General features: G+C 41.9%; 1 protein-coding gene across 2 annotated transcripts in view; it reads right to left on the bottom strand.

Moving 5' to 3' along the window:
* The window catches only part of LOC118399310 (zinc finger protein 501-like), a 50,562-nt gene extending 40,040 nt beyond the window's left edge, over positions 1-10,522 (bottom strand). Inside the window, exon 1 of one of the 2 annotated variants that reach the window (XM_052475245.1) lies at positions 9,945-10,522. In XM_052475245.1, the coding sequence (XP_052331205.1) occupies positions 9,945-10,272 (328 nt within the window). In that variant the 5' untranslated portion in view covers positions 10,273-10,522. The remainder of the gene's footprint in view (positions 1-9,944) is intronic. The other variant, XM_035795298.2, reaches the window with a different exon arrangement.
* Between the last annotated feature and the right edge of the window lie 3,333 nt (positions 10,523-13,855).

The raw sequence follows: 13,855 nt of genomic DNA, 5'->3' as shown, positions 1-13,855 counted from the left end.
TTTCACGTCTCATAGCAAAGGGTCTGAATACTTCTGTAAACAAGGTATCTGTTTTTATGTTTTAATAAATGTGCAAACATTTCTAAAAACCTGTTTTTGCTTCGTCATTATGGGGTATTGTGTGAAGATTGATTAAATAAAAACCAATCCTATGCAATTTTAGAATAAGGTTGTAACGTGACAAAATGTGGGAAAAGTCAAGGTGTCTGAATATTTTCCGAAGGCACTGAGTGGATTTACGACGTGGTTGTAAAGTCATAAAAACTAACAGGGGGTGTTTACATCTCTGCTAGTCAACTGACGTGCATACAGTGAGGGGAAAAAAGTATTTCCCTCATTAAAATGCAAATCAATTTATAACATTTTTGACATGCGTTTTTCTGGATTTTTTTGTTGTTATTCTGCCTCTCACTGTTCAAATAAACCTACCATTAAAATTATAGACTGATCATTTCTTTGTCAGTGCGCAAAACGTACAAAATCAGCAGGGGATCAAATATAACATTGGTTAAATGATGAAATGACGCCACGTAAAATGTTGCGCTACATGTTCAACACAGCATTCCTAACCTAGCCCACAATGTCTGCTGTATGGATCCAGCAGTCAACAAGCCGAGCAGTCATTTGAAAGAGTAAGAACATTTCAGCGAGACAACTCAAAGGCGAAATCCATTAACGTCAGGATAATGGAATTCATTGCCTTCTGCAATCAACCATTCTCTGTCGTGGGTGATGTTGGTTTTCGCCAACAAGACGAGCACCGGACACATGTCTCCCTACCGGAGTTACACAGTGATAGCGTCACTCTTATTAGCTTCACGACATATGACATATACGTCTCTTCCAAGACAGAGTAGCAGTCAGACGTCTTTGTCCTGTCGTGTCCCTTGTATATATATTTTTACATTTTTTTCTTCGCATATCTTTTACAAATATTTTCCTAAACCTTAACTTCTAAATACTCTCCTGCAACATGCCTCACCCAATGTGGGGTAGATCTGCTTTTTTCTAAAGTATTTCTATTTACTTCGGATCTGTAATCCCTCAAATGAAGCTAGCCAGCTAACTACCTACCAGCTATCAGTTAGCAATCCATTGCTAGCGGTCATCAACTAACCTTTAGCTCGGAAAGCTCTCGCCAGTTCAAACAACGTGACTCAAACCAGAGCATAACGGATCTATTTCTCTCCATATTCCCAGATTCCTATGCAAACTCTGGACATTTTCATTTGGATCTTCGCAACTAGCTAACCGCAATCCAGTTCTCTGCTGCCTGTGACTGAAACTAATTGCAAAAATCGCTGAAGTTGGAGACTTTTATCTCCCTCACCAACTTCAAACATCTGCTATCTGAGCAGCTAACCGATCGCTGCAGCTGTACATAGTCTATCGGTAAATAGCCCACCCATTTTTACCTACCTCATCCCCATACTGTTTTTATTTATTTACTTTTCTGCTCTTTTGCACACCAATATCTCTACCTGTACATGACCATCTGATCATTTATCACTCCAGTGTTAATCTGCAAAATTGTAATTATTCGCCTACCTCCTCATGCGTTTTGCACACAATGTATATAGACTCCCCTTTTTTTTCCTACTGTGTTATTGACTTGTTAATTGTTTACTCCATGTGTAACTCTGTGTTGTCTGTTCACACTGCGATGCTTTATCTTGGCCAGGTCGCAGTTGCAAATGAGAACTTGTTCTCAACTAGCCTACCTGGTTAAATAAAGGTGGAATAAAAAATTTAAAAATCCCAGGTGACCACTCCTGGCTAGCGTTTCCATCCTGGAGCAAGCACCAATTAGCCTGAAGCTAGCCCGGCCAGGACTCCTGTGCTACCACCGAAGCCCACTTCTGGGCTACAATATCCAGACCTCTTCTACTGCCGGTACGGGGCACGGAACCCGGCCGATCCTCTACGTCTGGAATACCGACATAATCTGCCTGAGGAATTCAACAGGCCCGACGCCCGCTGAAGGCCCATTCTGCTAACCTGCTAGATGCCTAGAGCTACTTGGAACCCTATTAATTCCACGACTGATCTATCAACATCCCCCAAAGGCTAACTTGCTAGCCCCGGTCTGCTAACTCCTAGCTTGCCTGTCCCGGTCTGCTAACTGCTAGCTTGCCTGCTAACTGCTAGCTTGCCAGCCCCAGTCTGCTAACTGCTAGCTTGTTTAGCCCCGGCCTACTAACAATTAGCATCGGCCTGCTAAATGTCTAAATCACCGTGTCCCTGGTCAGCCCAACCACTCACTGGACTCATATGTTCACTTGGCTACGCATGCCTCACTCTAATATCAATATGCCTCGTCCATTACTGTCCTGGTTTGTGATTACTGTCTTATTTCACTGTAGAGCCTCCAGCCCTGCTCAATATGCCTTAACCAACCATGTTGTCCCACCTCCTAGATATGCGATGACCTCACCTGGTTTAAATATCTCTCTCATCATTACTCAATGCCTAGATTTACCTCCAATGTACTCACATCCTACCTTTCCTTTGTCTGTACACTATGCCTTGAATCTATGCTTTCGTGCCCAGAAACCTGCTCCTTTTTCTCTCTGTTCCGAACGTGCGAGACGGCCAGTTCGTATAGCATTTAGCCGTACCCGTATCCTACTTCTCCTCTGTTCCTCTGGTGATGTAGAGGTTAATCCAGGTCCTGCAGTGCCTAGCTCCCCTCCCACTCCCCAGGTGCTCTCATTTGTTGACTTCTGCAACCGTAAATGCCTTGGTTTCATGCATGTTAACATTAGAAGCCTACTCACTAAGTTTGTTTTACTCACTGCTTTAGCACACTCTGCCAACCCGGGTGTCTTAGCCGTGTATGAATCCTGGCTTAGGAAAACCACCAAAAACCCTGAAATCTCCATCGCTAACTATAACATTTTCCACCAAGATAGAACTGCCAAAGGGGGTGGTGTTGCAATCTACAGCAAAGATATCCTGCAGAGTTCTGTATTACTATTAAAATCTGTACTAGAGGTCGACCAATTATGATTTTTCAACGCCGATACCGATTCCGATTATTGGAGGCCCAAAAAAGCCAACACCGATTAATCGGCCGATTTGTATATATTTTTTATTTGTAATAATGACAATTAGAACAATACTGAATTAACACTTATTTTAACTTAATATAAAACATCAATCAAATCAATTTAGCCTCAAATAATTAATGAAACACGTTCAATTTGGTTTAAATAATGCAAAAACAAAGTGTTGGAGAAGAAAGTCATAAGTGCCATGTAAAAATGTGTGCCATATAAAAAAGCTAACGTTTAAGTTCCTTGCTCAGAACATAAGAAAGTTGGTGGTTCCTTTTAACATGAGACTTCAATATTCCAAGGTAAGAGGTTTTAGGTTGTAGTTAATATAGTATTTATATGACTATTTCTCTCTATACCATTTGTATTTCATATACCTTTGAATATTGGATGTTCTTATAGGCACGATAGTATTAACAGTGGAACAGTATAGCTTCCGTCCCCCTCCTCGCCCCTGGGCTCGAACCAGGAACACATCGACAACAGCCACACTCGAAGCATCGTTACCCATCGCTCCACAAAAGCCCCGGCCCTTGCCGCGCAAGGAGAATAACTACTCCAAATCTAAAAGCGAGTGACGTTTGAAACAGTATTAGCGCTCACCCAGCTAACTAGCTAACCATTTCATATTAGTTACACCAGCCATTAGGCTGATAGGCTTGAAATAATAAACAGCGATGTGCTTGCGAAGAGCTGCTGGCAAAACGCATGAAAGTGCTGTTTGAATGAATAATTACGGGCCTGCTGCTGCTCAGTCAGACTGCTCTATCAAATCAGACTTAATTATAACATAATAACACACAGAAATTACAAGCCTTAGGTCATTAATATGATCGAATCCGGAAACTATCATTTAGAAAACAAAACGTTTAGTATTTCAGTGAAAGACAGAACCGTTCTGTATTTTATCTAAAAATATATAAAGTCTAAATATTCTTGTTACATTGCACAACCTTCAATGCATGTCATAATTACGTAAAATTCTGGCAAATTAGTTCGCAATGAGCCAGGCAGCCCAAACTGTTGCATATACCCTGGCTCTGCGTGCAATGAACGCAAGAGAAATGACACAATTTCACCTGGTTAATATTGCCTGCCAAACTGGATTAGTAGGTATAACTAGTGATTATGATTGATTGTTTTTTTATAAGATAAGTTTAATGCTAGCTAGCAATTTACCTTGGCTTCTACTGCATTTGTGTAACAGGCAGGCTACTCGTGGAGTGCAATGGTTAGAGCGTTGGACTAGTTAACTGTGCGGTTGCAAGATTGGAACCCCTGAGCTGACAAGGTGAAAATCTGTTGTTCTGCCCCTGAACAAGGCAGTTAACCCACAGTTCCTTGGCAGTCATTGAAAATAAGAATGTGTTCTTAACTGACTTGCCTAGTTAAATAAAAGGTATAAAAATATATATATATTTTAATTATCGGAAATTGGTGCCTAAAAATACCAATTTCCGATTGTTATGAAAACTTGAAATCGGCCCTAATTAATCGGCCACACTTCTAAAAATTCACCTTTCGAGAAACAAGTCACTCACGGTTGCCACTTGCAAGACCTCCCTCTGCCCCCAGCTGTGCCCACGATACCATATGTGAATTGATTGCCCCCCATCTATCTTCTGAGCTTGTGCTACTAGGTGACCAAAACTGGGACATGCTTAACACCCAGGCCATCCTACAATCCAAGCTTGATGCCCTCAATCTCACACAAATTATCAATGAACCTACCAGGTACAACTCCAAATCCGTAAACACGGGCACCCTCATAGATGTCATCCTAAATAACTCACCCTCCAAATACACCTCTGCTGTTTTCAATCAAGATCTCAGCAATCACTGCCTCATTGCCTGCATCCGTAATGGATCTGCGACCAATCGACCACCCCTCATCACTGTCAAACGCTACCTAAAACACTTCTGCGAGCAGGCCTTTCTAATCGACCTGGCCGGGGTATCCTGGAATGACATTGACCTCATCCCGTCAGAAGATGATGCCTGGCTATTCTTTAAAAGTGCCTTCCTCACCATCTTAAATAAGCAAGCCCCGTTAAAAAAAAATTGAACTAGAAATAGATATAGTCCTTGGTTCACTCCAGAACTGTCTGCCCTTGACCAGCATAAAAACATCCTGTGGCGTTCTGCATTAGCATCGAATAGCCCCCCGTGATATGCAACTTATCAGGTAAGTTAGGAACAAATATACACAGGCAGTTAGGCAAGCTAAGGCTAGCTTTTTAAAACAGACATTTGCATCCTGTAGTACAAACTCAAAAAGGTTCTGGGACACTGTAAAGTGGAGAATAAGAGCACCTCCTCCCAGCTGCCCACTGCTCTGAGGCTAGGAAACACTGTCACCACCGATAAATCCACTATAATTGAGAATTTCAATAAGCACATCTCTACGGCTGGACATGCTTTCCACCTGGCTACCCCTACCCCGGTCAACTGCCCGGCACCCTCCACAGCAACCCGCCAAAGCCCCCACCATTTCTCCTTTACCCAAATCCAGATAGCTGATGTTCTGAAAAAGCGGCAAAATCTGGACCCTACAAATCTGGACCCTACAAATCAGCATTATCTGCAGAAATTGTTGCAACCGCTATTACTAGCCTGTTCAACCTCTCTTTCGGATCATCTGAGACTCCCAAAGATTGGAAAGCTGCCGCGGTCATCCCCCTCTTCAAAGGGGGTGACACTCTAGACCCAAACTGCTATAGACTATCTATCCTACCCTGTCTTTCTAAGGTCTTCGAAATCCAAGTTAAAAAGATTACCGACCATTTCGAATCTGGTTTCAGAGCTGGTCATGGGTGCACCTCAGCCACGCTCAAGGTCCTAAATGACATAACCACCATCGATAAGAGACATTACTGTGCAGCCGTATTCATCGACCTGGCCAAGGCTTTTGACTCTGTCAATCACCACATTCTTATTGGCAGACTCGACAGCCTTGGTTTCTCAAATGATTGCCTCGCCTGGTTTACCAACTACTTCTCTGATAGAGTTCAGTGTGTCAAATCGGAGGGCCTGTTGTCCAGGCCTCTGGCAGTCTGAGGGTGCCACGGGGTTCAATCCTCAGGATGACTCTCTTTTCTGTATACATCAATGATGTTGCTCTTACTGCTGGTGATTCTCTGATACACCTCTACGCAGACGACACCATTCTGTATACTTCTGCCCCCTCTTTGGACACTGTTAAATAACTACCAAACAAGCTTCAATGCCATACAACTCTCCAACTGCTCTTAAATCAAGTAAAACTAAATGCATGCTATTCAACCGATCACTGCCCGCACCTGCTCACCTGGTCCAGCATCACTACTCTGGACGGTTCTGACTTAGAATACATGGACAACTACAAATACCTAGGTGTCTGGTTAGACTGTAAACTCTCCTTCCAGACTCACATTAAGCATCTCCAATCCAAAATTAAATCTAGAATTAGCTTCCTATATCGCAACAAAGCATTCTTCACTCACGCCGCCAAACATACTCTCGTAAAACTGACCATCCTACCGATCCTCGACTTCGTCATCTATAAAATAGCCTCCAACACTCTACTCAACAAACTGGATGCAGTCTATCACAGTGCCATCCGTTTTGTCACCAAAGCCACATACACTTACCCACCATTGCGACCTGTACGCTCTCGTTGGTTGGCCCTCGCTTCATACTCGTCGCCAGACCCACTGGCTACAGGCTATCTACAAGTCTCTGCTAGGTAAAGCCCCGCCTTATCTCAGCTCACTGGTCACCATAGCAGCACCCACTCATAGCACACGCTCCAGCAGGTATATCTCACTGGTCACCCCAAAGCAAATTCCTCCTTTGATCGTCTTTCCTTCCAGTTCTCAGCTGCCAATGACTGGAACGAATTGCAAAAATCTCTGAAGCTGGAGACTCATATCTCCCTCACTAGCTTTAAGCACCAGCTGTCAGAGCAGATCACAGATCACTGTACCTGTAGATAGCCCAACTGTAAAACAGCCCATCTATCTACCTACCTCATCCCCATACTGTATTTATTCATCTTGCTCCTTTGCACCCCAGTATCTCTACTTGCACATTCATCTTTTGCACATCTACCATTCCAGTGTTTAATTGCTATATTGTAATTACTTCACCACCATGGCCTATTTATTGCCTTAACTCCCTTATTTTACCTCATCTGCACTCACTGTATATAGACTTTTTGTTTTCTTTTGTTCTACTGTATTATTGACTATGTTTTGTTTATTCCATGTGTAACTCTGTGTTGTTGTATGTGTCGAATTGCTATGCTTTATCTTGGCCAGGTCGCAGTTGCAAATGAGAACTTGTTTTCAACTAGCCTACCTGGTTAAATAAAGGTTAAATAAATAAATAAAATACTATGGAACGCTGTTTGGGTCTTTGCGTGTCAAAAAAAGATACACGTCAAATAACACTATTTGACAATAACACTATTTGACGCGTTAAATAAGCTTTTAATTTAACATGTCAAATAACACAGTTCTATTACAGAATGTTGTGTGTTCTGAATTTGCACGCACACGTGCAAGCCTAGAGCCACCACTACTATCAGTAGCACTGTCAAAGCTGTACAAAAAGGTCTGCAAACAAGCAAGCATCGGCCACGAACAATGTGTTTACAATACCGCATTGGTAATAAAGCATTATTTGTTAGACCGCAACTTCTGGGGCAGCTAGCTTTAGCTTGGTACCTAGCTAGCACCAATATAACCAGCCTGAAAACAATGACCTGTAGAAACTGCAGTCATTTTCATTATTCTTAGCAATTATTTAAGAATCCTTGTGAGTAAGTATTAGCTAGGTAGACACTTGTTGTTCTGCCTATTGAAATTGAACATTCAGTTGATGAAAATAAATAGCTAGCCTGCTTACTTAACTTAGCTTCATCTGGCTAGTGATGCTTGACCGGACCAGGTTATATGTTGTGAAGCTAGCCACAATAAGGATTGGCCATAATAGTGGAATTTGCGGTTTGCCTTCAAAATAAAAGTAACTCTTTGAAAGTGATGCAGAAGGATACAATTGGTGGAATCATGCCATATTTAGACTAGATAATGTTAAACAAGATTGGAATGAGAAGCAATGAAATGGGGTATCAGTCAACTTGGTGACACCCACAGAACACAACTGTGTTTAGGAAAATATTAGCATTGTCGCAGGACTGTGACTGTGTGAAATCACCTCCCCAGTCAGCATATTGTGTGTAGTGACATTTATATTACACTGTACAGCTTTACCTAAGGATTGGGGATCAATGAAATGGGGTATCAGTCTACTCAATACACAATATATTTTTTCCCAATGTCCACCTCAGTTATCAGACTCCAAAACATCCACGCAGTATTGTTTTTCCTCAAGAATAGTGTTCAAAACACATAATTTGACATTAAATGTGGCTCAATTTACTGTTGTTTAAGAGTACCGCAATAAGAGCTACAACGCTAATGTTCTCTGGGTGTCACCGAGTAGACTGATGTCATTGATCCACAATCCATAGGTAAGGCTGTACAGTGAAATAAGTATATCCCCAACGCAATTCTAATATATAATACATCCAGTGTGATTTCAACTGATTGTCAAATTAACAAATTATTGCCTTGTTGATTTTATATAACAACACTCCAACCTTGCTTATGCAATTATGGCATAATACTACTATTTGTATTAATTTGCGTCACTGTCAATTACATACTTTTATTTTGAAGGCTAAACGCATAGATGGGTCCGACCACCATTAATCAAATAAGAACGATCTTGTAAATTAGGGTTATTTTAGATGATGTTAGCTAACTAACTAGAGCTAGTATGATAAATCTTGGTTGAGAATGAAACAACTGAACAACGAAACAGCACAGCAAGTAAGTCAAAGAAATAGGTTTTGATGATGTTTTACTAATAATGGGGCCAATTGTGCGCCGCCCTATGGGTCTCCCAATCACAGCCGGATGTCATAGAGCCTGGGTTCGAACCAGGGACTGTAGTGACACCTCTTGCACTGAGATGCAGTGCCTTAGACCGTTGCGTCCATGTGTGTGTTTTAACTATTTAACTGTACCAAAATGCTTAAAAGGCCGCTAAAATTTTAAATATTGGTTATTGGTATCGTGTTTTTTTTGGGCAAGTAAAGATATTGGATATCGGTATTGGCCAAAAATGTCATATCGGTGGATGACTACTTGTAACCATAGTGTAGCGAATTCAGGGGGAGCTCTGAGCTGGACTCAAACCGGAGCCCAGCCACAGTCAAGACGACACATTTTAACCGTTACGCCAAGATGTCCTTACTTCTTGATGAGGTCGCTAGGTTTTGGGTTAAGATTTCTACAATAGCTTTGTCTGTGGATTTGAGTGTGGTTACATTTCTCCAGCTCCCATCCCTCAGATGTTAACCAAACCAATTCTTAGGGATACCATTTTGTTGCTTTTTAAATCCTTGGTTGCCCCTTTAAAAAAGACACACAAACAATCAACCAACCAACCAAACGGCAACTCCTCAACTCTTAGTCAAGAGACTGGCATACATTGCATTTATATTAGCCCTCTGATTACATTTAAGAGCAAGACCTGCAGCTCTGTTCTTGGCCAGCTGCAACTTAACTAGATATTTCTTTGCAGTACCACATAGCTGGACAATAATCAAGCGAAGACAAAACTTTGAACTAAGCCCATGGTGCATATGTTATATTCTTCGAGAATAAATGGCTATATATAAAGTCTAAATATGGATGTAACAACTGCAGATTTACCCTTTAACACCACACGTCAGTTCAACAACTGCAGAGTTTGTGCCTCTGTTTTAAGACAGTACATTTACATTTACATTTAAGTCATTTAGCAGACGCTCTTATCCAGAGCGACTTACAAATTACTTACTAGTGTTAATCTGGGCCGATTTTCCCAAACGCATTTTAAGGCTAACTTCATCGTTAGAACCATAGGATGCCTTAAGACCACTTTGGGAAACCGAGCCCAGATATCCAGTTTCCTCTTCCTCCTTTTTCGATGTGACAGTCATCTTCCTATTCTCTTCTTTCACTCCGACAACTCCATCCTCCTCTTGCTCCTCCACTTTCACTCTGACCGCGTCTCCCTCTTCTTTTACTGTAAATTCTTTCTCTTCTTCTTTCACTCGAACAGCATCCTCCTTCTCCGTCCAGCAGACCTCTTCTTTAATAGTTGGAGAGTAGCTTAGTGAGGTCATGGTCGGCGATGTCAGCTTGCTTGCTAGGATAGTGCTAATTTAACCAGCCAGCTAGTTTACCAATAACAACACAGTAAATATTACATTAAATGGGATAACTAACTAGACAACAGACATGGGTTTAAAACATAGTGGCTAATATACACGAAAGCGTCTAACGAGCTGTATCGGTTTGGCTAACACGCTACGGAGGTGGCTGTCTAACTGTTGCTGTGTGTAAGAAGCGTTGCGTCCACTAGATTATACGTCACATTGGCAGCATTGCCTTAAAGCCCGACATCGCCATCTGCTAACTGGAGTGTGTAACGCAGTTGAGTCAAATTAATATTTTATTTTCAGACAAAAAAGTTAAAAGGTATGAGGAAGCATTAGTTTTTCCTCACCAATGTAACAAGACAGTGTGGTAAAATGTTTTGTTGTAATCAGGATCTGGCTACCTATAAGAACAAAGAAATCAAATACATTTATAATTGTCACATACACATATTTAAATCAAATCAAATTGTATTGGTCCCATACACGTGTTTAGCGGGTGTAGTGAAATGCTTGTGCTTCTAGTTCCGACAGTGCAGTAATATCTAACAAGTAATATATAACAGTTTCACAACATATACCCAAAATACAAAATAAATCTAAGTAAGGAATGGATTAAGAATATATATACATATATATCAGAGCTGCATTGGACTAAGATACAGTGGCATAGTATAGAGTACGATATATACATATGAGATGGGTGACATAATATTTACAAACAATTAAAGTAACTAAGATACTGTAGAATAGTATATAGTACAGTTTACACATATGAGATGAGTAATGAAAGATACGGAGACATTATTAAAGTGGCTAGTGTTTAATTTCCTTAAAGTGGCCAGTGATTCCTAATCTATGTCTATAGGCAGCAGCCTCTGATGTGCTGGACATGGCTGTTTAACAGTCAGTGGTGTAGTATAGAATGCAATACAGTATATACATATGAAATGGGTGATGCAATATGTAAACACAATTTTAAAGTGACTAAGATACTGTAGAATAGTGTGCTGTGCAGTTTATACATATAAGATGAGTAATGCTAGATACGGAACATTATTAAAGTGGCTAGTGATCCATTATTAAAAGTGGCCAGTAATTCCTAATCTATGTCTATAAGGCAGCCCCCCCTGATGTGCTAGTGATGGCTGTTTAGCAGTCTGATGGCCTTGAGATAGATGCTGTTTTTCAGTCTCTCGGTCACAGCTTTGATGCACCTGTACTGACCTCGCCTTCTGAATGATAGCTGTCCCATCGATGTGGATAGGGGGGTGCTCCTGCTGCTGTTTCCTGAAGTCCACGATCATCTGCTTAGTTTTGTTGAAGTTGAGAGAGAGTTTATTTTCCTGGCATCACACTCCCAGAGCCCTCACCTCCTCGTTTCATCGTTGTTGGTAATCAACCCTACTACTATTGTGTCGTCTGCAAACTTGATGATTGAGTTGGCCACGCAGTCATGGCTGAACAGGAAGTACAGGAGGCGGCTGAGCACACACCCTTGTGGGGCCCCAGGTTTGAGGATCAGCGAAGAGGAGTTGTTTCCTACCTTCACCACCTGGGGATGACCCGTCAGGAAGTCCAGGACCCAGTGGCACAGGGCGGGGTTCAGACCCAGGGCCTCGAGCTTGATGATGAGCTTGGAGGGTACTATGGTGTTGAATGCTGAGCTATAGTCAATGAACAGCATTCTAACGTATGCCTCTTGTCCAAATGGGACTGGGCAGTGTGCAGTGTGGTGGCGATTGCATCGTCTGTAGATCTATTGGGGTGGTGAGCAAATTGAAGAAGGGCTAGGGAGGCAGGTAAGTTGGAGGTGATATGATCCTTGGCTAGTCACTCAAAGCACTTCATGATAACAAAGGTGAGTGCTACGTGGCGATAGTCATTTAGTTCAATTACCTTTGCTTTCTTAGATACAGGGACAATGGTGACCATCTTGAAGCATGTGGGGACAACAGACTGGGATAGGGAGAGATTGAATGTATCTGTGAACACACCAGTCAGCTGATCTGTGCATGCTCTGAGGACACGACTAGGTATACCATCTGGGCCGGCAGCCTTGCGAGGGTTATCACGCTTAAATGTATTACTCACATCGGCCACGTAGAAGGAGAGCCCACAGTCCTTGGTAGCGGGCCACGTCGGTGGGACTGTATTATCCTCAAAGTGAGCGAAGAAGGTGTTCAGCCTGTCTGGAAGCAAGACGTTGGTGTCCGCGACGTGGCTGGTTTTCCTTGTCTCTGGAGATAGTACGGTCGGCATTTAATTATGAGATATTCTAGGTCGGGTGAACAGAAGGACTTGAGTTTCTGTGTGTTATCACAGTTACACCATAAGTCGTTAATCATAAAACATATACCCCCACCCTTCTGCCTCCCGGAGAGATGTTTGTTCCTGTCGGTGGGATGTACTGAGAACCGAACTGGCTTTATAGAGTCAGACAGTATATATAGAGAGAGCCATGTTTCCGTGAAGCAGAGTACATTCCAATCCCTGGTGTCCCTCTGAAAAGCAACTCTTGCCTTGAGATCATCAATTTTATTATCCAGAGATTGGACATTAGCGAGTAAAATACTCGGAAGTGGTGGGTGTTGGGCATATTTCCTGAGTCGGACCAGAAGACCACCTCGAGTACCTCTCCTTCGCTGGCGTTGTTTTGGGTCAGCCTCTGGAATAAGTTTGATTGCTCTAGGGAGAGCAAACAAAGGATTCGCTCCAGGGAAGTCATAATCCTGGTTGTAGTGCTGGAAATTCTGGTGAGTTACAGCCGCTATAATATCCAATAGTTCTTCCCAGTATGTAATGACACAAAACAATTCCTGAGCTAATAATGTAAAAAATAGTACATGAACAAACAAAATACTGCAGAGTTGCTTAAGAGCTAGTAGCAATGCTGCCATCTCCGTCGGCGGCAGCAGATGTTATTGTGGGTGAAGCGAAATGCTTGTGTTCCGAGCTCCAACAGTGCAGTAGTATCTAAATATTCACAAAAATACACACAGATCTCAAAGTAAAATAATGGAATTGTAAATGTTAGGACGCTCAATGTCGGAGTGGCATTGAATAGACTACAGTACATTCAGTGCCTTCGAAAAGTATTCAGACTCATTCAATTTTTCCACATTTTGTTACGTTACAGCCTAATTCTAAAATAGATTAAATCGTATTTTCATCAATCTACACACAATACCCCATAATGGCAAAGCAAAAATAGGGTTTTAGACATTTTTGCTAATATATTGCATTGTATTACTGTACAAAATTTGATCATATTACTCCAGTGCTAGCCTCTCTACACTGGCTTCCTGTCAAAGCAAGGGCTGATTTCAAGGTTTTACTGCTAACCTACAAAGCATTACATGGGCTTGCTCCTACCTATCTCTCTGATTTGGTCCTGCCGTACATACCTACACGTATGCTACGGTCACAAGACCCAGGCCTCCTAATTGTCCCTAGAATTTCTAAGCAAACAACTGGAGGCAGGGCTTTCTCCTATAGAGCTCCATTTTTATGGAACGGTCTGCCTACCCATGTCAGAGACGCAAACTCG

This window comes from Oncorhynchus keta, chromosome 2, assembly GCF_023373465.1.
Source record: "Oncorhynchus keta strain PuntledgeMale-10-30-2019 chromosome 2, Oket_V2, whole genome shotgun sequence".
Lineage (NCBI taxonomy): Eukaryota > Metazoa > Chordata > Actinopteri > Salmoniformes > Salmonidae > Oncorhynchus > Oncorhynchus keta.
Note: the sequence above shows the minus strand (reverse complement) of the source record. Positions and strands in the feature narration are given on the sequence as shown.